General features: G+C 47.6%; 1 protein-coding gene across 1 annotated transcript in view; it reads right to left on the bottom strand.

The window, feature by feature from the left end:
* Window positions 1-5,208: 5,208 nt before the first annotated feature.
* LOC122392584 overlaps window positions 5,209-25,579 on the bottom strand; it is a 31,477-nt gene continuing 11,106 nt past the window's right edge. The window contains exons 4-9 of the mRNA XM_043387637.1: window positions 25,153-25,350; window positions 24,775-25,032; window positions 23,580-23,723; window positions 22,886-23,099; window positions 8,980-9,122; window positions 5,209-5,918 (exon numbers count right to left, since the gene is read on the bottom strand). Of these exons, the coding sequence (XP_043243572.1) occupies window positions 5,851-5,918; window positions 8,980-9,122; window positions 22,886-23,099; window positions 23,580-23,723; window positions 24,775-25,032; window positions 25,153-25,350 (1,025 nt within the window). The 3' untranslated portion in view covers window positions 5,209-5,850. The remainder of the gene's footprint in view (window positions 5,919-8,979; window positions 9,123-22,885; window positions 23,100-23,579; window positions 23,724-24,774; window positions 25,033-25,152; window positions 25,351-25,579) is intronic.

Raw genomic sequence — 25,579 nt, 5'->3', positions numbered from 1 at the left:
ATGTCGATTTGCAATGACATTAAGTTTATTTTGAAGAAATAAAAATGTAAAAAAATTGTCCCAATAGTCATAAGAGGCAAATGAAAAAAAAGATTAAGGTTTTTGTTCAACAATGAAAATTTTTCTTGGGAATTTTTAAAAGTAATATTAATTTTTGATTCATCGCAAGCTTAGTGTTGTTTACCGTTTGTTGGTTGCTTAACCCGTTCTTGAGGTATAGGCCATCAAACTCAGCGTTACAAACCGAAGTTTAAAAAATGTAATGCAATATAACTCAAAACGTTTTGATCTGAGAAATCTGATATTTTACCAGGCGTCTTTGGGGCCTATGATTACCCTTAGGACCGATTTTATTATCCTTCGCCCCAGTGGGGGGGGGGGGCATATGTTACCACCCTGTCGCGTTTTTTTGCGTGTGAATAAAAAAAAAACGCCGCGCGTAGCGCCGCGCCGCCTGGAGTAGCTATTTGTATATCAATTTTGGACAATGTGTGAAATTTTTGACCCCAGGTCATGTCAGGTCAGGTCACCAGGTCAAGTTAACTGACCAAGCCTAAAAAAGTTTGCTATCATGTCCAGCCTGCAGTGTTTGTCAGAAAAGTTTTATGCTTGGTGGATTGCGTGATTTTATGGGCGCCTACAATTTGTATATCTAGGATTTTTTTTATATCCGTGACCTAAGGTCAGGTCAGTGGCGTGACCTTACCATTATAAGTCAATGGAGAAAAATGAAAATGCCTCTAGATCCGTGTGTACGCATAGGAACAGCCCAACTATTTCAGAATCACAATGATTTGGACCACCCGTGACGACCATGGTGTCTTTTTTGCTGATAGCCTCTAGAAAGGTCATCCGTGGTCATTTGAGGCTACAAACAGATTTTTGTCAATAACTCTCGATTGGAAAGAGATAGGACGCTGAGGATGGCCTCATTGTGTTTGTCTTGTTAAGACGCATCGATTGATATGCAACATGACCTTTTCCGGTCAGGTCATGACCTTGACCGGAGGTCAAATTTTAAAGTTGACCTTTCAAGGTCAAATTATATTTCATTCGACGCGTTTCGGCGAGAGGAACACGATTCTGGCAATAGAAATGTTGTGGCCTGTTTTATTCAAAAGTTATTGTCGAAAAACACATTTCGTAAAAACAGCTTTTTTGGAGTTTTTGCCCTCTGGAGGCTAAACCATTGACCTGAGGTCAATTTTGATGGTGAGCTTATCAAAAGAAAAGGTAATAAGCTATCGATTGCTTTTCCATCCGTTTTTCTAACTATCATAGTTCCTGAGATAATGCGTGTTTTCTCAGAAATATAATGACATTTGGCAAATTTTGACCTTTGATGACCTCCAGTGACCCCAATATTGGTCTAAGATGAAAAATGATCGAAATACTTTCAAACGTACGCATTGAGAGCTATCGACTGCTTTTTGCCGCGTCTTTCTAGCCCTCTTAGTTTTTGAGTTAGAGGTAGGTGGTAACATATGCCCCCCCCCCCCCCCCCACTAGCACTAGGGCGAAGTTGGCTGAGACCGCCACTGGGGCGCGGGTTAAAATCTGAAAGATGAGGGTGACGGGCCTGGTACGATCTATCGTGGAATTCCCCAGTAAGCACATACATACATACCTACCTATGGCTAGCCGGCGGACGCCTGTTGGTTGACGTAACCTGACCGCAGCCGACTTTCCCCAAATACATGAATACAATGATCAAAACTGAGTTGATAATAGCGGTTAGCGAATGCCTAACAATTATAAAACTAATACCTAATGCTTAGTAAAATGCTGATAATTGTGTCTCGCTGGGTCACATGGAGTCAGTAGGTCGTTCCTCTCCGAGTCCCAGCGGGGCGCGGGTGAAACTGAAATCGCTTACCTTACGTCTTTCAGCAGCACACCTTTCGTCCTAGACCTCCAGTCTCTGTCTGGGGTCACAGGGTTTGAACTGCGCAGTGCCTCCCCTGTGTCCCTTTGTCATGAGGCCGAACTAACCCATTGACGCGGAGCGGTGCAACAATTTGATGACGTCAGCAGAGTTACCATGGTAACGTGACAACACGAGCCGAGCGGTGTGCAGTCACTGCCCTCCCCGGATATGCAAGTTGCAGTTTCTGCTGGCGGCGCATGCAAACCAGGTGGTCGAATTGAGTGCCCTTGACAACAAAGTACAAACTAGATGAAGGTCCATGTTTAACCCGCGTCCTGCTGGAAGGGGGGGGGGGGGGGGTTGAACACCCCCCCCCCCCTAATGGTTTTTCGCGAACGCCGTTTTTGGCACACCTTATCATACATCAATTCTACACATGTTGTAAAAATTTCAGACAAAGGTCATTCAAGGTCAGGTCACCAAGTTACTTGAAGTGACCTCACCTTATAAAAAGTTCCAATGTCTGCCATATAGCTACACCTACATAGTGACAGATTGCTTTGAAACTTTCAGCGATTGGCGCTGCCCCCCCCCCCCCCCCCGATGCCATACGCGCTACCTTTCTCAGTGAGAGGGGTCACCATCCGGAATGTTTTACAATCGGGAACAATTGAATGACAATGGGCGCCTCAGATGCATAGGCGGCGGAACGGGGAGAGCACCGGGGCACCGTGCCCCCCCCCCCTGATTTTGGCATTTTAACATTAGCCCTATGGGCGTTGCATGGAAAGAATGGGATCAAAAGTCGTCAGTGCCCCCCCCCCCCCCTTAATTGAAGGTGTTCCGCCGCTACTGCTCAGATGCCTTCGTTTGCTGAATTGGCGAAGAAACTGCGAGTGCCATTGCGTTCGGAAAGTGAGATGGCTTTTCAAAATTTAATTTGATGAGTTTTCATAAGAACTTATAATGTCTTACCTATAAATAATTGCATGCAGCAGTAGGTATTGAAATTGTAATAACACCCTCTACGGTCAAGGTGCCAAGCCTAAGCCAAATGCTGACACTATGTTGTCGTTTCATTTCACTCAGTTCACGCTTCACAATGACAATGACTTGCTTGCCACTAGTAATTCAACAATGGAATTTGGAAAAGTATTTTCAAGATTTTGATTCCAATCCTCATTCCATCCTACAATCGAGCAATCACGTTTGACGGTAAAAATTATTTTCGGTTGATCTATTGTTACCCAGAGAGCCATTTATTTTCGTAATGTGGACATATATGTATAACACAACTTAAAGTCGGAAAGTGGGCACTGGCAGTATGCAAACTGCCCAAGCTTTTGGACGGTATGTATACTGCCCAAGGGGTCGGGTAGTAGGTATGCATGCTACCCGGGCGGTATGCATACCGCCCGTGCTGTTGGGTAGTATGCATACTGCCCGGGTAGTTTGCATACTGCCCAAGTTAGCATATGACCCGTAACATATACATAGGTACCCAAGAGTTTCAACTTCAAAAAGGTGCTCACCAAGACCTAAAGTTCATCAAAATTGTATGACCTTGACGCTATACAATAAGCCAGAGAGCAAACTTCATTCCTTTTTTTGGCTCACTTCTTCTTGCAAAAGTGGTGCACGTACAGATTATATGCGCTTATGCGGCGAATCACCATTCTTGTCGAATATTGTCTTAACTCGCGCCGGGCCGGTGCTCCGCGACTTCCGCGCCGGGCGGTGGTGTTCAGACGCGGGGTGTCTGAACACCCCCCCCCCCCCTCCGTCTAACTCGGCTCCTGGGCCACGTAGCGACACGCGGTATAAGCGGCATTCGAAAGAACGTCAAAAATAATGACGGTTACAATTTGATTATTTTTTGGGTCAGGTCAAAGGTCAGGTCGCCAGAGTTTATCAAAGTTCAAAGGTAGTCCATTTCAACAATTTTGGAAACTTCCAACGGCGAACTCCGGAGCCTATATGTAGAGCTACAGCGCCGCGGAAAAAACGCATTCCATAGCCCTTTTACACACCTTTCTTACAGTCCTTTTCTTACAGCCGAATGCGCTTTACAGCCCTTTCTCAGATTTGACCTCAGGTCAACAGGTTAGCCTCCAGAAGGCAAAAACTGTAAAAATGCAGTTTTCCCGAAAATGGTTTTTCGTCCGTACCTACCTTTTGACTCAAGAGAGCTACGACATTACTTTTGGCAGCATCGTGTTCCTCTCGTCGAGAAGCGCCGAATGAATAATTTGTTGACCTTGACAGATCATTTTGAAAATTTGACCTCAGGTCAAGGTCATGACCTGACCGGAAAGGTTCACTTCTACTTGCAAAAGTGAAGTGCACGTACAGAATATATGCGCTTATGCGGCGAATCACCAATCTCGTCGAATATTGTCTTAAAACAATGGATAATTTCAAAGGTCAATGATCGGACCACGAACGTTTTCAGTTAAGGGTATTGATTAGAACTGAGTAATAAACGTTACGTCAATATTCGCCACTTTTTAGAGGGGAGTACCTAATTGAGAAAACAACCGAAAGGCCCTATTGGACCCCTCTAGGTATGTGATAGGGCCACTGGCGACATCCAGCCTTCTAAAAGTGATAATGGCGACTGGCGATATCCAGCCTTCAGTAAAATAATAGTGTCCACTGGCGGTATCCAGCCTTCTAAAAGAAATAACGACCACCGGCGATATCGCACCGCTTGATACTAGACCGTGTCCTGTATCCACCAGTCGATGGTATGGTGACAGGGATCCGTACCCGTGCTGTGTCCATACAGCTGTAATATAACTAATACACACTGTACATACAGTCTACAGTTGACGGCAGAACGATGCACCGTTTCTCAGCGGGCAATCAGCTGCCTGGAGTGGTAGGCTGTGCCGCAGCGCACCGGCTGGGTGACACATTGATCACCATGGAAACACTTGATGTGTGATAATCAGTATAGCCTTACGGCTCAGTCAACTGAAGTGCTGGGCTGGTGGTGAGGGTAAAAATATGATTCGCCCCGTCCCCTGCGGGATGCATTTCCTGGAAATGACGCGATTTTTCTCTTTACTGATAGCTCTCTGGGTTTGGCTTAATTTTCACGGAACACTTATATAAGGCAATCTGAAGTTGCACGCACTTTTTATGAAGGATCCGACATTAGAGCTCCACGTCACTTCAAGTAGGTGACTTCTTTTTATCACAACTTCGTATGAAATTATGGAATGCTATGCTCAAAGCATTGCATAATGATCAGAAGCCTTACAATCCCTTTGACGGGTTACCGTCACGAAATGACAGCACTACATAGTGGCGCTTGGAAATCCGGTAACATTGGTGTATTGAACGTCTGAACCACTGTGTATTTCAATCGCCATCAGCCCGTGATATCCCATGAGCGACACCGAACCGGACATATCCGGTCCAAACGAACCACAGCCGACCGGACCACCGACGGTCCGACACAGTGACGGGCGAGGTCCGATATCGCCTGGACCGGACACCCTCACAGCTAGCTACAACCACTCTCTGGTCTAAACTGAAACTACAACACAACAGCACAGCGGTGTGAGCCAGCGTGACATCATGTCAAAAGTCACACGTGCCGTCACCACGGCGGTACCTCCGGCACGGTGACAACGGTTCACCGACGGCTGGACACTGGCCCGGAGCGTTATAAATCTTGGATACTGAATATGACTAGTGTCTATCAAAGCAGTGTCAACAAACGTGCAATCTGTGCCTAAATCAAATGACCAACCTTCAGGCGGCTACTCAGCCCAAACCAGCCTGGCACGGCGGTAAAGTACCCACGGACCTGGCCCCATGGGACAGGGCGGCTCCGAACAACTCTGGATATGAAGGTCCAGGTGTGCAATGTGCTCCGTACAGCGCTGCCGACGGGACACAGTGCTGCCATCTGTTGTCGAGTTCCGACACTGCCGCCGGCACCAGAGCGGACGAGGCACCGGGAAGCTAGTCGTCTAGTTATAGTACTGCAAGCAGATTTTGCTGCCTTTGGGAGGCTTGGTAAGCTTGTCGTATGCAGACTCTGAAAAATAGAGCACGTCAGATTACATACTGATTGCTAGAGATGTCACATGGGGCAACTCAGACTTATGACGTCACTTACAGGTACAGAAACAAACACAATGGCAATGTGTGTATCACCGACTAATGACGTCATGAGGGCTGATACTGATACTGTGACGCCACTTCCGGAGATACACGTAACCAATTGTGACGTCAGTACTGGTGACGTCACGTGCGTCAGTGTCTGTGCGTATCAGAGAGGCCGGTGCAGGGGCGGCGGATTCGGGGGGGGCAGGGGGGGCAGCTGCCCCCCTGGCGAACTCGTGGGGGGGGGGCAAAAGTATCTTTTTGCCCCCCCCATAATTTGTGACAAAACGTAGACAAGAAACATATACCTGATTATTCTGTTCGATCATCTGAAGATGTAACCAGATGCCCATATACTTTATCATACGTTGCCCTTCTTAAATGACAAGTGTTCGCGTTCAATTCACGTTTTCCTCTCTTCAACCTAGTTTTGGAGACATTATAAGCGTCAACGTGACGCAGCGGCAACCCAGGCCTTCAGTGAACGTTTACAGGGGCGTCGGATTATCGGATAGGTACGGAGCGGCAGAGGAGGCATCGTTCCCTAAGAAACTTCTGGACGAGGGACAAACGTATATTCTTGCCCCTCCATAATTTGTGCCCTAAACATGAGGAAATTTCCATAGCCTGATATTGCAGCTATGCGCTCCTACAGTTTGTCCAACGGTGCCTTTTGAATATGTGTAAATGCTAACCATTTCCGCTTTATAGCATTTTTTGTCTTTTCAGATTCGATTTAGAGATATTTTAAGTGTGCAAGAGAAGCAACTCACACCCTCAGTGGTCGTTTGCCGCTATTTTGTACCTATATGAATGCCAAATCGCAAGCGAGCGGAGACGGAAGGGCTAGCCATTCGCTTGCGGGTAGTTAGGACTGATGAGCGCTCGTAATAAGCCACTCCCCTGATTTTTTCGAGCGCAACGGTTTCCAGTGCAAGTAAAATGGTAAACGCCGAGGTCGTACACATTGACCACATTGACCAATGCACGGTATGACACCCAAAGGCCAGCCATCAGAGATCTGCTTTGGGCATTCGGAGGCTTGTGTGGGGCCAGTGTAAAAACTGGATGTTCACAGTTCAGTATCCGCTTTATTTCAGTATTCACTATTTAATAAGTAAAAATTAACGTTGGAAACTTTTGAGGGTAGGGCGTTAGTGGGGCCCCCTCTGGCTAAAGGCTGGCTATAGAATACATAGCATCGAACACGAAAGCAAAATCTAAGGCATTTCGGAAAAAATGAGTATGCCCCGCAGCGTCCGATAACTACCACCTTCCAGTGGGTCAAGCCAACGGGGTCCAAGTCTATAATGGCACTTAACGATAGCATTAACCTTGTCTCACTTTTCGTTGAAGTCTGTTCCGAATGGTTTCGGCGACAGACTGGCTGCACTGAGGTCGTTTGGTATGTGCAACTGTAATTACAGCCACCTGAGGCGCCCACACTAGGCTGAAGCTGGGTAAATGCTTCGTCTTTGCAGATACCTACCACTGGCCGCTGATTCTCGAGTGCCTGAACCGGTAGATGTTGTGGCAAAATTTGGTGTGATAATTTGGACCTTACCGCAGTCAGCGCACCCTAAAGTCCTTATCAAGAAACGCCCCCCCCCCCCAGAGCTTCTGCATGCAGTCCACCGAATTCCTTCACCCTAGTCTGCCGCTCGACTCCCTCACCTCAGCCCTCCGTTCCTGCAGCTTGACGAGCGTTTGGGCCTTAGTTAAAGGGACTATCCCACCTTCTAAAATGTTGTTAAAACCAGTTAAATTGTGCCCGACTTTAAAGATTGGATGACCAGGAACACGGTTCTGGCATTTATTTTTCATTAAACATCTTAGGCTTCCCATATTCCAAACACAAACTTTCAAATATGTGACGTCACAGCCCAAAATTACCTCCTTCCCCAGGCCACATTACTGTCATAAAGCTGATTCTTTTTACTCTGTAGGCACCACAACAAAGTTCAGACCAAGTTTTAAGCGATTTTTCAACGAACAAACCCATTTAAATCAGAATGATTAAACGAGGTGACGTCACACTAACGGTCGCTCCATGTTGAAGATAGGGCCTTGCACAAGGCCCATTTTCAAATGAAGGGAACGAATTTCTTCAACACCAAGAGGCCGCGGGGGTTGCAACCTAGATAGATAGTGGTTTCTGAACCTCGCCGCAAACTTGGCTATCTCAACTCAAACCCCATGTTAAAGGTGGGATAGTCCCTTTAAGCCTTGCTGTGGGCTTACTGTAGGATAAACCCATCGAGACAGCCCGTCTCGGTGAGCTTAGTTGGCGAACTACTGCCTTGGGGAGGGTTTCTGGCGGATTGCTGTCCTGCAATAGGTTTAGATGCGACCGACTGTCTCTGAATGTTTGAGCGGTCTCCTCCCGCTGTTAGCTAGTTTCAGTTGATATCTGTCTCAGAAATACTTTTTAAAGGAAGGTTAAACGGAAATCGAACGTAAAATGAACAGAGGAAATGGTAACGAGTTACCTCATTGAAGAATAGCGCTCGCCTACTTCAAAAGGTTTGGCCCCGTTCTTCAAATCTCATTTGCGATCGGGTTATGGGCTATGGCACAATTTTTCCCATTGGAGCTTTTTTCTAATACAGCAATACGAAAATCGTTACATCGTCCACTGGCAGATCCAGGGAGCGGGCATATAAAGCAAATATTTACTCCCCCTCTCCTTGCATCGCCCGAAATAGACAAAACGTACCTTATGTTTCCTAATAATAAAACTTTTATCAGAATATTTTTTGCTTTATACTGTTCAGCAGTAGGTCCGTAAGGAATCGAAATCCGAGGAGTTTTTGGATTTTGGACACTGGGGGGGGGGGGTATGTCCCCTACAGCGTCGACAACGCCTTTCTGGATCCGCCTATGACATCATCTCAACTGGGATCTTGCCCCCCCACGCCAAAATCGAATCCGCCGCCACTGGGCCGGTGGCGCCATGTCGGCTGGTGTGGGTGGTCAGAGACGCCGTCACTTACTGGGGACACAGAGATTGATGGTACGGGACTGGCCACTGTCACATCCCAGGTCTGTATCGTGCAGGGCGGTCAGGACGGTCTGGCAGTTTTCAGTGGAGGATCCAATGAACAGTCTATACAGTTTCCTGCAGGTCACTGCCATCCTGCAACAAATCAAAACAAAACAGAACAGGTGGCAGTATACGGGACACAGTCACACAGTGGCACCAGCGGTCGACTTAACCTTCGCCCCAGTGGGGGGGGCATATGTTACCACCCTGTCGAGTTTTTTGCAAGTGAATAAAAAACCGCGGCGCGTAGCGCCGCGCCGCTTGGGGTAGCTTTTGGTACATCAATTTTAGACAATGTGTGAAATTTTTGACCCCAGGTCATGTCAGGTCAGGTCACCAGGTCAAGTTAACTGACCAAGCCTAAAAAAAAGTTTGCAATCATGTCCAGCCTGCAGTGTTTGTCAGAAAGGTTTCAAACTTGGTGGATTGCATGCTGTTATGGGCCCCTACAATTTGTATATCTCGGATTTTTTATATCCGTGACCTAAGGTCAGGTCAGTGGCGAAACCTTTCCATTACAAGTCAATGGAGAAAAATGAAAATGCCTCTAGATCCGTGTGTACTCATCGGAACAGTCCAAATATTTCAGAATCACAATGATTTAGTCCACTCGTGATGACCAAGGTGTCATTTTTGCTGATAGCCTCTAGACAGGTCATCCGAGGTCACTTAAGGCTACAAACAGTTTTTTGCCAATAACTCGCGATTGGAAAGAGATAGAACGCTGGGGATGGTCTCATTGTGTTTGCCTTGTTGAGACGCATCGACTGATATGCAACATGACCTTTTCCGGTAAGGTCATGACCTTGACCTGAGGTCAAATTTTCAACTTGACCTTTCAAAGTCAAATTATAGTTCATTCGACGTGTCTCGGCGAGAGGAACACGATTCTGGCAATAGAAATGTCGTGGCTTTTTGCAGTCGAAAGTTATTGTCGAAAAACACTTTTCGTAAAAACAGCTATTTTTGGACTTTTTGCCCTCTGGAGGCCAAACCGTTGACCTGAGGTCAATATTGATAATGACCTTTTCAAAAGAAGGGTTCAAAAGCTATCGATTGCTTTTCCCTGCGTTATTCTAGCTACCATAGTTCCTGAGATAGCGGCATGTTTTCTGAAAAATATAATGACAATTGGCAAATTTTGACCTTTGATGACCTCTGGTGACCCCAATATTGCTCTAAGGTGAAAAATGACCCAAATACTTTCAAACGTACGCATTGAGAGCTATCGACTGCTTTTTACCGCGTCTTTCTAGCCCTCTTAGTTTTTGAGTTAGAGGTGGGTGGTAACATATGCCCCCCCTCACTAGGGCGAAGTTGGCTGAGACCGCCACTGGGGCGCGGGTTAACACGGAGACACTACACCTTTTTTCTTGCTTTTTTCGATCCGAATCGGCATCTGGTCAGTTAGTTTCGGCAGATCTGCATTAGGAACGTCAGCTGGAATGCGCTTTAGACAAACCACGCCCCAAACTCGGCATAGTGCAGAGGCGTGACATGGGGCATTTAATTTCGACACTGAGCGTGGTTTCGACACTGGCTGTTAGGAGCACGAAGGATACCAGTGACGTCACAGTGTGCCACATATACGGTCGGGTAGACTTACCTTGGCAGACGGGGATTGAGCGGGGGTCGCGTCGGCGCGCGGGGGGTGTTCGCTGGTGTTGTGCAGCATGTAGTGATTAATACAGAAATACGTTTCCAAACTCTTATCATCAGCGGTGGGATACGAATTGAAAGGTTGCCACCTGTGTTTCTGGGGTTGGAGCCCTGTCTGAAGCAGTGGATCGGGACGATCCGGGGAAACGTGTGCTGCAGATTGACTGGTACGGTGTGGTACAGGGAGCAATGACCGACCAGCAGGAGGCTGGGGGTGAGAACGGTGGTGTGTTGCAAACAAACCAAGGAGGTGGTGCTGTCATGGCTTATGCACCGAGAACTCGGAGCTGGGGTGGGAGTTTGGGCCTCCCAAGCTTCAACCAGAAGGATTTCAGAAGTTTCTTTCGACAGATGAGGCGGCGAGTGGCCGTGGACCAGATGTCTGAGTCTGAAGTGTACGACTTGTGCATTTATGCAGTCGGGATGGAGTCGAAGTCTGAATGGCTAGCGACAAGGGTGGAAGAGAAACTTCCCAAAACAGACGAGTCTGTACCGAGTCTGAATGACATAGAAGAATGCATCACCGAGTGTCTGGAGCCACAGCATGTAAAAGCATTCATCCTGAGGGATCTGGACCGCATGCAGCTGAGTCACGACCAAGATCCGAGAGAGTTCGTCAACGACGTGTACGAGAAGGTGCAACAAGCTGTACCTGAAGGGAAAGCGGATGCTTGGAAAATCATGGCGATTAACTACGCTGTGAAGGGTGCACCGGCGTCATGGCAAGTCAGGCTCCACGAAGCGAATTGTCAGTCGTTGGACACACTGGTGAGGAAGATGACCACGATACGACTGTCCGAAAAGTACCGCGATGACTCGAGAAACCCAGAAGCACGGGTGATGAAGGTCAACCGGTCAGGTTTGAAGTGCTTCGGATGCGGTCAGACTGGACATTTTGCCAGTAAGTGTCCAAAGAAGAGAGCAGAGAACAAGCATTGGAACCGTAAGTGCTACGGGTGTGGCAAAGAAGGTTACCTGAAGGCCCAGTGTCCGGAAGGAAAGGGCAAGACGCCGGATAGAGATGGCAGCGGATGCAAGAGGATTCAAACGAGTGAAGTCCAGATGACCGTCACGATAGAGGGTCCGCAGATCCAAGCTGTGGTTGACACAGGAACGAAGTTTAACCTGATGAACGACAAGATGGTCAGTCAACTAGGGCTAGAATTGTCAAAGGCGGTGATTCCGTCGCTCACCACAGCCGACGGGTCGGAGCTCGCCACAAGAGGCTGTGCGTGGGTGGAGATGGCGGTGAACGATGGACCAGAGAAAGCCACCATGTTTGTCGTGGCTAAAGACCTGACAGATGACGTGCTGATTGGGCTTGACACGCTGAAGGAGCTGAAGGCATCTATTCAGTGTGGTGAGATGCAGGTCACGGTGGAGAGAGTTCCAGAAGCCGTCCTGGATCAGTATCCGTCGCTGTTTGCTAGAGATGGTGAGGATATCGGGCGGGTGAAGAACTTCCAGTATAAGGTGCGCACGAGTGGTCCGCCAGTCGTATCAAAGCCATACAAGATTCCCCTGCACTACCAGGAAGAGGTAGACCGCCAGCTTTCTGAAATGGAAGCACGAGGAACCATCTGCAAGAGCTCGTCGGAGTACGCGAGCCCAGTGGTGGTCGTGAAGAAAGGAGGGAACGAGCTGAGAATCTGCTGCGACTACTCGAAGTTGAACAAGCAGGTCTCGAAGGAGGCATACCCAATGCCAGCCTTGGGTGACGTCCTGTTGAAGCTGAGGGGTGGCAAGATTTTTAGTCACCTGGACGTAAAGAGTGCCTACCACCAGGGTTGTGCTCGACTCAAAAAAATTTGCCGACTCGACTCATCATTCAACTTCAGAATACCCTGACTCAACTCTGACTCAAACAAGGAGCTGATTTTTTCCCTTGACTCGACTCATGACCCAAACGGCTCAATGAAAATATGAGTTGACTCAAACTTGACTCAAATTTTTTGTTAGGTCAAGTGTGTTGACTCAAAATTGACTCAGATAAAAAAGTTGTTGAGCGGGGGGGGGGGGGTGAAAAAATCCGGCAGCAGGGCCAGGCCTAAGTTGTTAAGCGGGGGAGGATGAAAAACTTATACAATATATTGTTTCTGAAAAGTTGAGTCAGCTGACTCATGTTCCTAAATGTTCTTGACTCAACTCAATGTCAAAAGTTATTTTACTGACTCAACTCTGACTCAACTCAACACCTTAATATTTTTGTCCGACTCAACTCTGACTCAACTCAACAGCTCAACATTTTATCCGACTCGACTCAAATCTGACTCATTTGAGTCAGAGTTGAGTCAAATTTCTGACTCGACTCATGAGTCAAGCACAACCCTGCCTACCACAACGTGCCTCTAGATCCGGAGACGAAGCACAAGACGGCGTTTGCAGTTGGAGGCAGACTGTGGGAGTGGAACGTTTTTCCATTTGGCCTCTGCACGAGCGGACAGGTGTTCCAGCGTATTCTGGATGAGATCTTGGAGGGTCTAGACTTCGTAACGGCGTATGTAGACGACATCTGCATCTTCACAAAGGAAGACGACGAAGGACTGCACATGAAGCAGGTCCACGAAGTGTTGAAGCGGTTGGAAGCCGCTGGGCTCAAGCTTCGCCCAGACAAGTGCGAGTTCGCGCAGAAGAGCATCGTCTGCTTGGGGCACAGAGTGGCCCACGATGCAGTGAGTGCACTGGAAGACAAGACGGGGGACATCAAGAGCTGGCCAGAGCCTGAAAACGTGACAGAGCTGCGTCAGTTCCTGGGCCTGTGTGGTTTTTATCGCATGTTTGTCCCGAACTTCAGTGCGATCGCGGCACCGCTCACTGACCTGCTGCGGAAAGAAAGAACCTTCAAGTGGGAGAAGGCTCAGAGGGTGGCGTTCAACAGACTGAAGGAAGAGCTGTCGTCACCTCGGACCTTGGCGGAAGCCGACCCAAACCAAAGGTTCGTCCTGACATGTGACGCAAGTGAACTGGGATGCGGAGCAGTTCTCGAGAACGGGGGAAGGCCGGTCGCGTTCGCGTCAAAGCGATGGACGCCATCAGAAGCCAAGAAAAGCACGACGGAGCGAGAGCTAAACGGCGTGATCTTCGGCATCAAGAAGTTCGCCTACTTCTTGAAGGGCGCCAAGTTTCAGGTGGTCACGGATCACCAGCCCCTGACGTACATCAGAGACAAGCGCAATGCTGAAGAGAACCTGAAGGAGAAGTTGCTTCTGCTGGGAGACTACGACTTCGAGATAGAGTATCGCCCTGGGAAGGACATCCCACATGCAGACGCACTGTCGCGGAAGCCGGCGCGACGGGTCGCGGTGACGGAAACGGACGTGGCAGAAGCCGTGGAAACCGACCAGCGTTTGAAGGTCGTTCGGGACGGATTGCTGACTGGAGGTCGGTGGAACACAGACGATCCGGAGTTGAAGTTCTACCAGAAGGACAGAGGAAATCTGACGGTGGAAGATTGAGTCATCTGGAGATCCTCCAGGAACGGAGAAGAAAAGCAGATCGTGGTACCGACTCGACTCCGGAGAACGGTACTCAAGCTCGCCCATGATCATCCTGGAGCGGGACACATGGGGGTGCGACGCACCTTGGCAAGGATAACCGCGCACTACTACTGGTTTGACGTCAAGAAGGATGTCAGAAGCTGGATCGGGAACTGCCTGGTCTGTGCAAAGAGCAAGATCCACCGGGCGAAGCAGCAAGAGGGAATCGGAACCGTTCCTGTTTTGGGGCAACCGGGGACGCAGTGGGGTGCCGACATACTAGGTCCTCTGCCGAGAACGGATCGCGGCAACAGGTATGTCCTCGTAGTGACGGACCTATTCACCAAGTGGGTCGAGCTGTTTGCTCTGAAGGATGTAACTGCAAGGACGGTCGCAAGGAAGGTGTCAAAGGTGTTCAGACGTTTCCCCAAACAGTTGAGAGATCCTGACGGACCAAGGGAAGAACTTTGAGTGCGACCTGATGCGGTCCCTGTGCGAACTGCTGCAGATAAACAAGCTGCGCACGACTGCGTATCACCCGCAGGGGAATGGCCAGACGGAGCGCTACAACGCGACCCTGTGCGACCTGCTCCGGTCGTACGCGGAGACGAAGGAGTGGGACGAGATGTTGCCATGGGCGGCATCGGCGTTCAACACATCAGTGCACACCAGTACGGGGTATGCACCGCATGAGCTGGTGTACGGAAGCACGCCAGCGGGAGCCGTAGTGCACGAAGTGCAAGGTGCTCCTGTACCAGACGTCGTGAAGACGTATGCTGAGTACGACAAGGACTTGCGCTCGGGCGTCCAGAAGAAGACGAAGGAGGCGCTGGAAAACATCAAGAAGGGGGTGCGTGGTCGAACGGAAGAGCCGAGGGGAGACGGATTCGCTGAAGGAAGTTTCGTAATGATGAAGAAACAACGACGCAGGCAAAAGCTACAACCTCTCTGGGAGGGACCATATGAGGTACTGAAAGGAGAACGCCCGGACTACATCATCCTACGGAGAGGCGCGCAGTACAGAGTCCATGGGGCACATCTGAAGGGCTGGAAACAGTGACCTCAACTAGCAAAATATGTGTTTGAAGAACATTTCCCCATCGATTATTTTCAATGAAATGCTTTTTACTCGATTTTACAAGCATTTCTTGAAATGCCTGTAAACGGTGAAAATTGGACCTTTGACCTGACCTGTGACGTCATCGGTTTGACCTAGGTCAATAAAATTGGGTCACAAGGTAGTTCCCTGATAGGGCTATCCAACACCGTTTGCTGCTTGTCGCTACGTTGCGTGGTTCTCGAGATCTTAGGGGGGGCCAAAATGCCCCCACCCCCACCCAACGGGGCGCGTTGCTCGGCAGAGCCCAACGGGGCGCGGGTTAATAAGGAAAGGAAGGAATGATTGACCTACCTCACAGGTACCTATCTACCTTCGTTGGTACTGTTGGTAGCCAGTGACACATCTAGGCAGGTAAGTAGGTACCTACCTGCTTTCCTGCTGTCTTCATAAAGCATACCTAATGAAGTTGTCAAATTTGTAGCACATTTTCAACACTTTCATATGGTGTCAGTGTGGTATGAAACCTAGCTAGGTTCATTATGTTCAGGATCAGGATTCATTTCAGAAGAGCTCCGCATAACTCACCTTAGAAACAGACAGGGGCTTTACATGGGGTAGATAGCCTGGTGACCTAGCTGGAATATGGCCAAAATTAAATTGACAACTTTTAGGTGAAAGGTGGTGATTTGAGTTAAGGGGCGAGTCAACTACTGGATTATTTTGCACCCATTAAATGAAACTTCTGCTCCAATTCTACCCATTGAACCTCAATATCATATCCACCTGTCCATCAGTATACATAGGTATCCTTCCTTATTACATAGAAACTTTGAATGGCATGGCAATTTACAATTTTAAATGACAATATTTTTTATGTTTCTTCTGTAGGTAGGTAGGTAGGTAGGTACACCAGACTGCTATGGACACTTTTCCAAGTTGGTGGGGCAAAAAACCTAATGTATGTCTTGGTTTGAGTCGTTTGATTGAGTTGATTGATTCCTTTCATTGTCGCGTTTGAGTCGATTGAATCAATTCCCGAAAACTGCTCTGACTTGATTGATTTGATTGGTTTCCCAAATTTGTCGTGATTGAATTGATTGCTATTGATTGAGTCGTATACAACCCTGCTTATATCTCGACTACGTTCGTTTTTTTTTTAAATTAAATCGTGTATTGTTGACCAATCTGAACTTGGGTACCACTGGAGGATTGTAGGTAAACGGGGAAGGCACAGGTTCGCCACCTGCGATATTTTATTATGCATGGAAGGATGGATGAATGGTCGTGTGAGAGGAGAGTCAATGGAGAGAGCGTGAATGTGTTATATACAGTGGGAGGGAGGCGCCCTCAACTCAGGGGATGACAAGTACAACAGACGCACAAGTGTGAGATTTAGCTGGAACATTGATTGATAGACATTTTTGAGATTTCGTTAGAGTAAAACAGAAGAAAGCGTATGTAGGCAGAGAGAAACATCAGGCAACCTTTTAATATCCCATTGTGAATACCCACCAACCCTGTGACCCATGCCGCTGTACTGTGTGTAGCAGTCTATGTGCCCGCCAGTGAATGACCAGCCTCGCACAAACACGGATCTCAGTAGCAGCCCGACACCCCGCTACAATAACAAGCAAAATCAAGCAAATTTCATACCACATTTTGTATATTGATGTGTTTCCAATGCTTACCACTTGAATTTATGGCATTTTCCTTTTGTTAGACTTCCCTTGGATTAATGGAAAACAAAATACGCCAAGGCCGTGGTTTTAAGGTCTAAACGTTTTTTTCTTCTTCTGTGAATGGAGGGTGAGTAGGCTATGTAGCAAGCCATGTCAGAGTCGTGAGGTGAGAGGATCATGCGGAGGAAGCATTTGGGTGAGTCTACCAGTGACCGGTGAGCTGCGGCGGCTGACAAGGCGCCGGTATAAAACTGTCCCGCTACGGATATCCAGCCAAAGCGATCGATGGGTCAGCCCGTAGTGTTTCCACCTCTCCAGAGGGCAGTTTTTTTTTTGTCCAGAAATACAGTTGATCATGACTGACCACACCGCCGTCCTGCAAACATTGTTGCCGCTCTCCGGTGACACGCCCATTCCCATCTCGGCAGACCTGAACCATCCGCGCTGGCGGTCAGCGCCACTCACAATGTGTCGACAGATCGACACAAATGAAAAAATCAATATTTTTGTTTTTCATGCAAGAAATACGGCTAAAATATTGTCAACTTTAGATGCGTTGAAAGGAGCGAGGCCCGAATGACCCCCGTCAACCTTTGGATTCGCCAGGAGCGAGGCCCCGAATGACCCCCGTCGCCCTTTGGAATCGCCAGTGCTTCCACATTGTCACAGAGTGACGCAAGGATGGTGACCTGGCATGAGGTCAGCTTGTGTGCCGGAAGCTGGTGATGTTAGGGACGAACTGGTGTTAACCCGCGCCCAGATGGAGTCTGCCGAGCAACGCGGTCTGATGGGGGGGGGGGCATTTTGGCCCCCCCCCCCCCCCTCAGATCTCGAGAACCACGCATCATAGTGGACAAGCGGTAAACGGTGTTGGATAGCCCCAGCGGGGAACTACCTTGTGACCCAATTTCATTGACCTCGGTCAAACCGATGACGTCACAGGTCAGGTCAAAGGTCGAATTTTCACCGTTTACAGGCATTTCAAGAAATGCGTTGTAAAATCGAGTAAAATGCATTTCATTGAAAATCATCGATGGAGAAATGTTCTTCAAACACATATTTTGCTATTTGAGGTCACTGATGCCAGGTCAGGTCACAGAGGTCAGGTCACTGGGGGGTCACAATATGAAAGTGTCGTGTGATACATGTTTTATGGTCCATTTTACATGACAAATGCGATTATGTGGGTCAGACAGACTTTAGGGCCAGCTTAGGTCACGTTTTGGTCAAGGTCAGGTCAAGGACAGGTCAAGGTCAGGTCAAATTAGGTCAAATTTCAAAGTTGATATTTTTGCATAAAATGGGTATCGATTCGATGCAGCTCGTCACGGGGAGTTCAATGGTGGTCTCCGTTTTGCGCTACAAGGTCTAGAATTGCTAAAAATTGAGTTCAAATATTTGACGTCATCAATTTTTAACAGTTTTTTCGCTATAACTTGGCAAAAAAAAAAGAGGTATCGATCTAAAATTTGGTATGTATATCGAAGAGCGCAGGACTATCACATATATTCCGGTTTTTTCGAAATTCGAAAATTGTTTGGAAATTTTTTGTGTTTTTCTAAAAAAAAATCAATTTTTTGATTTTGGGGGGTCAAAATCCCAAAATTTCGAAAATCCGAGATAGCAGTTTTGTAGCGCCGTCTTTTCTCTACACAACCACATAAAGAACTTTAAAATTGCTTGTTAACTGTAGAATTGGTGAGCGTTTCAAGATGTCATGTTTTTTGCTCATTTTTGCTCGAACATGACCTCAGTTTGACCTCAATAACTCCTGACCTGAGGTGACCTGTGACTTGAAATTTTGTGTGAAGGTGTCAAATTGATGCCCGGTAAGGTACCCAAAATTTGGCGGCGCTGCGCGCCGCCGTTTTCTCGCTATATAAGAAAAACCACAGGGGGGGGGCCAAAATGGCCCCCCTGATGCTAGTATAAATGATGCTAGTCTAAATCAGATGCTAGTCTAAATCAGTGATTCGTGTCGAAATGCGTGCTCCAGTGTCGAGTTGTTAGAGTGCCTGTCGAGATAAGGTGCCCCTGCCCGCTGCCGTATTTGAATGAACGGATGCCGATTCGGATTGAAAAAAGGTGTACATTGCCAATGTTGTTCATAATATAAAATGTGCCACCGGCTATCTCAAGTTCCCAGTCTGATGCAGTAGAGCGCTATGGATGCTTCACACGATGCTGTGAGCCATATGATATTCCATGCAATCTCTGTAGGTTTAACTTTGACCATTCCAGTCACTTAGACATAAATGAATATTATATTGCAGTGCTCAGGCCAACGAGATCACACACTGGTGAGAGTCTATGGGCCGTACTGATATGCTGTGCCTTCAATTCCAGTGGAGTTGACTTCCGGTGTATCATGCGCTTAACCCTCGCCCTGGCAGGGGGGTCGATGCGACCCCCCCTAAGTTTTTTCGAAGATAGCGTAAAAACGGCGGCGCGCAGCGCCGCCAAATTTGGCACAGCCTATGGGGCAACCTTTTTACATATGACCTGAAAATTTCAGGTCCGGGTGACCTTGGGTCAGGTCACCAGGTCAGAAAAACCGGTATAAGGTCATGGTCAAATTTCAATTTTCTTTTTGCACCTGTCCAGCTCACAGTTTTGGACTGATTTCCTTCAAACTTGCAGGATGTGCTAAGTTCACCGAGTTGTATAACATATAGTTCGGGTTTTTTGAGGTCACTGACCTGAGGTCAGTTAGAGGTCATTACGTCGTAATGTTAAGCCTATGGGAAAATACTAAATTCGGAAAATACTGGAGATATCCGCTTCGTTCTGTCACTTTTGTGCTTTGAAACCACAGTACTTAACAGCAGGTCACTTGGTGCTTCTTTTTTGGTGTACTTATCCATGGGTCAGGTCAAATGAGGTCAACTGAGGTCAAATGACGTTTTTGCCAATAACTTGGCACATAATGACGCTAGAGCTTAAAAAATGGTATCATTGTGTTCCTGGTGATCAGCCGAATCGAATGATATGCGATATGACGCAATTTAGTTAACTTGAACTTAATTCATTAATTTAAGTTTACTTAAAATTTAAGAAAAACTTTAAGTACACTTAAGCAAGCTAAAAAGTATATCATTCGACGCGCCTTGACGTGCTGAGTTCACTGAAGCTTTTCTTTTTGCTCTATCTTAATTAGATCAAAAGTTATAAGCGAAAAACTTTTGACCTGTTTTTAGCGAAATTTTTACATTTATACCCCCCAAACCCCCCTAAATATTGACCTAGAGCAACCAAATTTGCACAGGGGCGAGAACTCCAAGGGGCCCACCTACCTACCAAATTTGGTGTTTCTAGGTGCCATAGGAGCCAATCGCGAGGGGGGGTCGCATCGACCCCCCCCCCCCCCTGCCAGGCCGTGTTATGAAAAATGCCCTGCCAGGGCGAGGGTTAAAATGGCAAACGTTATAGAAACCAGCTCAGCCCATGTTTTGTCCATATGCTTATTTACCCTTCAACGCTCCCGTTGGTATTATATCCCGCGAGTTGCTGGGGGGAGGGGGGGCGTTAAACGCCCCCACTTTTTTCGCTGGGCCATAGCATAAAAACGGCGCGCCGCAGCCGCGCCAAAATTTGGGTACCTGTAGGGAATTGATTGAAGTTTATTGTGCCAAAGTCTTAAAAAATCGGTAGGAAAGTTTTTGAGATATCGAGGTTTTAGTGACGTCATGATTTCTGAGTTTTCGACCAAAAACGGCATATGTTCAAAAAATCATATAAAATCACAGAATAGACATACAGACATGCCGTAAACGCCATTAGACTGCCAATACCATGAACAACCAAATGGCTATCTTCGATTATTGATTATCGTTCCGAATTTTCCAAAAACTTGAACTGAATCTTGGCAATTTCTCGTGACTACTTCACAACCATGATACATGCATTTCTTAGCCCTATTAGTGGCAGGCTCCTGGCTACCCCTATTAGTGGCAGGGGGGGGGGGGGGGCTGTTTACGACCCCCCCCCCTTGATATCTCGAGATCTAACGGGCCGATTCTCAAAATTCAAACGGCATTCGATTTCGCTCAACGTGATCTACATTTCTAAAAAATAAGAATTAAAAAAATGTCAATAGGGGGGGGGGGGTAGAGGGGGTAAAAACGGGCAAATTGCAGATACATTTTAGACTGTTTATCACGGCCAGGTTTCTGAACCAATCTTAACGCAACTTTTGCCGATCGATAGAGAATGAACCAGGAATTCACATGGATCCTAAAAAAGCATTTTCAAAAATCATAGGCGGATACAGATCATTGAGATTGGGGGTACACAAAAAGTATAGTAAATAAGGTTTTTTGTTGGTACTGTTTCTAAAAAGGGTGGTAATGGTCTTGTTATGTTACAATTTTTTATGAGAGAACGACTACAATTGTATTGGTCATGCATAGGCGGTGTCAGGGCACCTATGTTGGGAGGTAAAACATAACCCCCCTTTTTGGACGCCTGGATCCGCCTATTATAGCAAAAACGTGTCAAAAGAGGATGCACAATAACTGTATATGTTATCACATGATACCTTTCATTCACTGTTCGTAAAACTGGTGCAGCATCGTGATCTTCGCCCAAATGACTCGCTTCACGAATAGGACCCCCCAATTCCCAGTGCTCTGGAGCCGTCCCTGGTAAGGTTATGAACTTGAAATTTTCAGGGAATGTGCCCAATTTAGTTTTAGGAAAAGTCAGAAAATTTCAGCATCGTAGCTTCAGCGGTTTCGGAGATATTCCCGAAAAACCTGAGGGGTGGATGAAAACACCCCCCCCCTGCCACTAATAGGGTTAAATTGAACTTTTTGAGCCAAACACGTACACATATGATAAAATGAATGTCACCATCGTGTTTTACGCCCAAAATTACCAATAAAACATGTGTCACAGGCTGCGAATATCAGTTTTGATTTTCGGGGATATGTGCCTACCCGGTTGACCTGACCTTGACCCTGACCTATGCTTGACTGACCCCTACATGGAGCTGACACTCTTGTAGGCCTTATATGAAGGATTGTGCACCGTTTTGACAGAGTTTATGACGAGAGGCGCCCATTGCGAAGTCCTGAAGTCCATGCTACTGAAAGCCCGATTTCAGGTGTTTGACCTGACCTTGACCCGACCTGTGACCTCAAAATTCAACTTTAAAGAACTCATCTGAAGCGTCTCGTCGCGTTCTTTCGTTCGCCACCTCGTGCGTTTCGCTGCGCCTATTGGTTCTCGAGTTATCGGCTGGGGGCGTTTAACGCCCCCCCCCCCCCCCCAGCAAACGGTGGGTGGCGAAATACTCCAGCAACTGCCGGGATATTTATTGCCTTGGCCTTGTACTGAATTGTTATGTACGTGTTCATTGTTCATGCACTGTCCATAGGTATGTGTGTTTAGTATTCTACAATTAGCGTCATTGAACTAAATAAGGGAGTGGGAAATATTGTTCCAACCAGTCTACAATAACCCCTGTAAGTGACCACGGTCCGACTACGGACACAATCTTTTGTGTCGCCTTCTCCCATTGTGGATGAAACATTGCACACGGAGCAATAGCGTAAATGCTTCGTTCGTCTCTCCGACGAGTAGTTTTGGTAAAATTGCATAAAACGGTCGTCAATATCCTTTCATAGCCTGATTAAAAAGAGTTCACACCTCTGGAATGACAGTACTACATACTTGGAATGAAAGTTGTTTTAGATATTGCTATTGTTATTACGCAGCATTAGGATGAAGAACGATGCAGTCTAGCTAAAAAATCTGCCCGTCCGTCTGTCCGTCTGTCTGTTTGCATCCATGCATTTATTAATCTCCAGCATATTATCTGTCAGTGGATGCATATTCTTCTGTGACGTGATCGTTTTCATTTTCAACGTCCCTGTGCCCGTACTCCAATGTATACCTCCAACGGATACGGTTATCGCTGAGGTTATTGCGGTCTATCCAGACACACATAAAATAACTGCCGGCGCCGTCCGGCCGACTGACCTGCTGACGGCTGCTACCTCTGTCTGGGTCAGGACAGGGATGTCGGTGAGGTGCCGGGTGTCATTAAGGTGCACCGTATCCAGCTGGGAGCAGCTGCCGAGGGCGGGTAGCACAGTGACGGAAATGACGCCCGCTCCGTGAAGAGTGACGTCCTTCAAGCTGGTGAGGGCAGCCAGGAGGCGTCCCGTCGCTTCCGGTGTCACGGACGGTGACACTGTGAAACATTAAGACAGACACACATACTGACTGGAATAGCTGGAACTGAAGATCAATAATATTCATAGCAAGATATATGTACTTAGAACTAACCAGTAGGACACCTTTTTTGGGAGATGAACGAGCGAGAGCAATACAGGAATAGTGGAATAGCGCAGTAGTAAGATCCAACTGCTTTATATGGGCCATCCTTCCAACCATTCCACAACATCGTAGCAGCCTCGAGTGCAATCTAGCCCGTCGCTCTTGAGAATGAGATGCATTAGCATTTAGCATATACCATACTCATACATAATAGCCAAATGCATATACTCATTAGCATGATCAGTACGATATCTGGAGCTACGTTTCGTCAATTTGATCAAGTGCAGTAGTAAGCAGAACATACGAGCCACGTGTTCCCTACATAGGTCATGGCAATTGGGCAGTGGTCGCGATATCTTGGCACTTATGCTCTGCTCGTGTTGGTGTTGCTCACCACTCATGTATAGCCCGGTGACTGTGTGGGTCGCCAGGACAGCCAGCTGGTCCAGGAGTGTGTCCGTTGCTAGCTGTACACCGACCAGCAGTCCCCCCGACGGACATCTTCCGTATTTCACCGGCTCCCGAGTCATCCCCGACCCTGTGGAGAGGGATATAATCACCTATCAACACTGTGTATAGGAAAGAACATTAGTCTGACACTATGTGAGTCAGCTTATCAATAGATAACATTCGTGTAGGTGGCATTAAAATCACCTGTCTCCCTAGTCTTATACTGATTGTTATTGACATATTTTCATTATTCATTTGCTTTCATCGTATTCTAGTTCTTTAGACACATTTTTGTTGATTTGATTTTAAGTGTATTGTGCTATTTTGTTGATTTGATTTTAAGTGTATTGTGCTAAGATAATTAATTTAGCTTGCATATTTGTTGATAGTATGTTTAACGCGCATTGTGTTATCGATGTCTCTAGTACTGATCAGACCTCGGCCGGTTTAGGTGCTAATAAGCAAAGAAGTATAACCGAACAAATTCGCCCTTCACTTCTTTACAGATTTCTTCCTCTCAACACACAAACATGCAACAATTTCAGGGGAGTTCATTCTTTCCTTTTTCGGCTATGCCATTCTCGAGATCCAGTGTCGTAAATATGTGTCAAGGTCAACGCGACGGCAGGGGCGCAGCCAAGGGGGGAGTACACACTGGGCTTTTACCCCTCCCCCCAAATCTAGCTGGCGCCTTCCAAGATCATTTCGGGGCGCCGAAGGCGCCTTTCCAGCACTCTAGGCGCCCTCGACGGTAAGCTAGCTCCATTGTGGTAAACCATGCGGCACTGGCGCCCAGGTGTGCAATTTTATATCTCTTTGTGGGTGAAGTCTGCAAGACTGCCGCGCGTCGCTTCCGTCTGAAATACGTAAAATAAAAAGGTAGTTTTCGTCTGGAATACCTAAAATAAAACGTAGTTTAGGTGGACTAAGGTCGCGTGACCTGCACTGACCATGTAAGGGCAAAAACGAGTGTACATTTTGTCATTCTTGCTAGGCATTGATAGCGCCCTCCTGAGCCGAAATTGGTGCCCTCACCACTTCATGCCCCCTCCGAAACTTTATCCTGGCTGCACCTCTGCGCGACGGTGCTAGAAACTTACGTGTTCCACCAGCACCATACGACCACTCTGAACTCTCACCAGTGATGTCCAGTCTCCTCAGCGACTTGGGCAGCAGGCGCAGCCACTTGCCGGAGCTGTCCACGGGTGGGCTCACATCGAGCCGCTCCAGAGCCTTCAGCGGCTCCAGCAGCGCCTCCAGCTGCCATTCGCTGATGTCGGCCGGCAGCGTCAGCTCACGCAGACTGGAAGCGTTGGCACGCGCCAGCCGGCGGAGGGCAGAGACCCGCAGCTTGAAGCCGCGTAGGTTGGCCTTCTCTAGAGCGTGGCAGGTGGCCGCTGGAATAAAACAACACCGGTCAGTGAAGAAGTGCTCGCTCATCATATTGACAAGGAATGACAGTTACAGCAGAGTACACCGCACCAGGTTGTGTGCAGTGCATCTCAAACAGGACTCACCGACCAGTCGGAGGTCGGTGTCCGTCTCAGCGGTCGGCGCCAGCAGTTCGGTCATCTTCGGCTGGTCCTGCACCTTCAACACGAGCTCCAGGCTCGTGGCCGGCGCAGGGACCTCTCCACCGCGGGTTTTCTGATCGGTTAGCTCCCGCCGACAGTCGCCGACGATATCGTCGACAGCGGACCGCCATCGACGGCAGACTGTCAGCACCGACGGAACAAAAATGGAGATCGGGTGGCATATCAGCGACAAACATCAGAGTCAAAGTTCAAATACAGACAGCGTTAGAAATTCTATAAAATATAACATCGATATTCCATATCATGGCAACCAGCATTCACACATCTACATACAAGCCCTTTATTGGTGTTTTGATATCTACCCAGACTTTCCCAGTGCTGAATTATCAGTTCGATAGGTGTTATCACA

Source organism: Amphibalanus amphitrite, unplaced genomic scaffold, assembly GCF_019059575.1.
Source record: "Amphibalanus amphitrite isolate SeventyFive unplaced genomic scaffold, NRLGWU_Aamphi_draft 000492F_arrow, whole genome shotgun sequence".
NCBI classification, from domain to species: Eukaryota; Metazoa; Arthropoda; class Thecostraca; order Balanomorpha; family Balanidae; genus Amphibalanus; species Amphibalanus amphitrite.
This window is presented reverse-complemented; position numbering and strand designations above follow the sequence as displayed.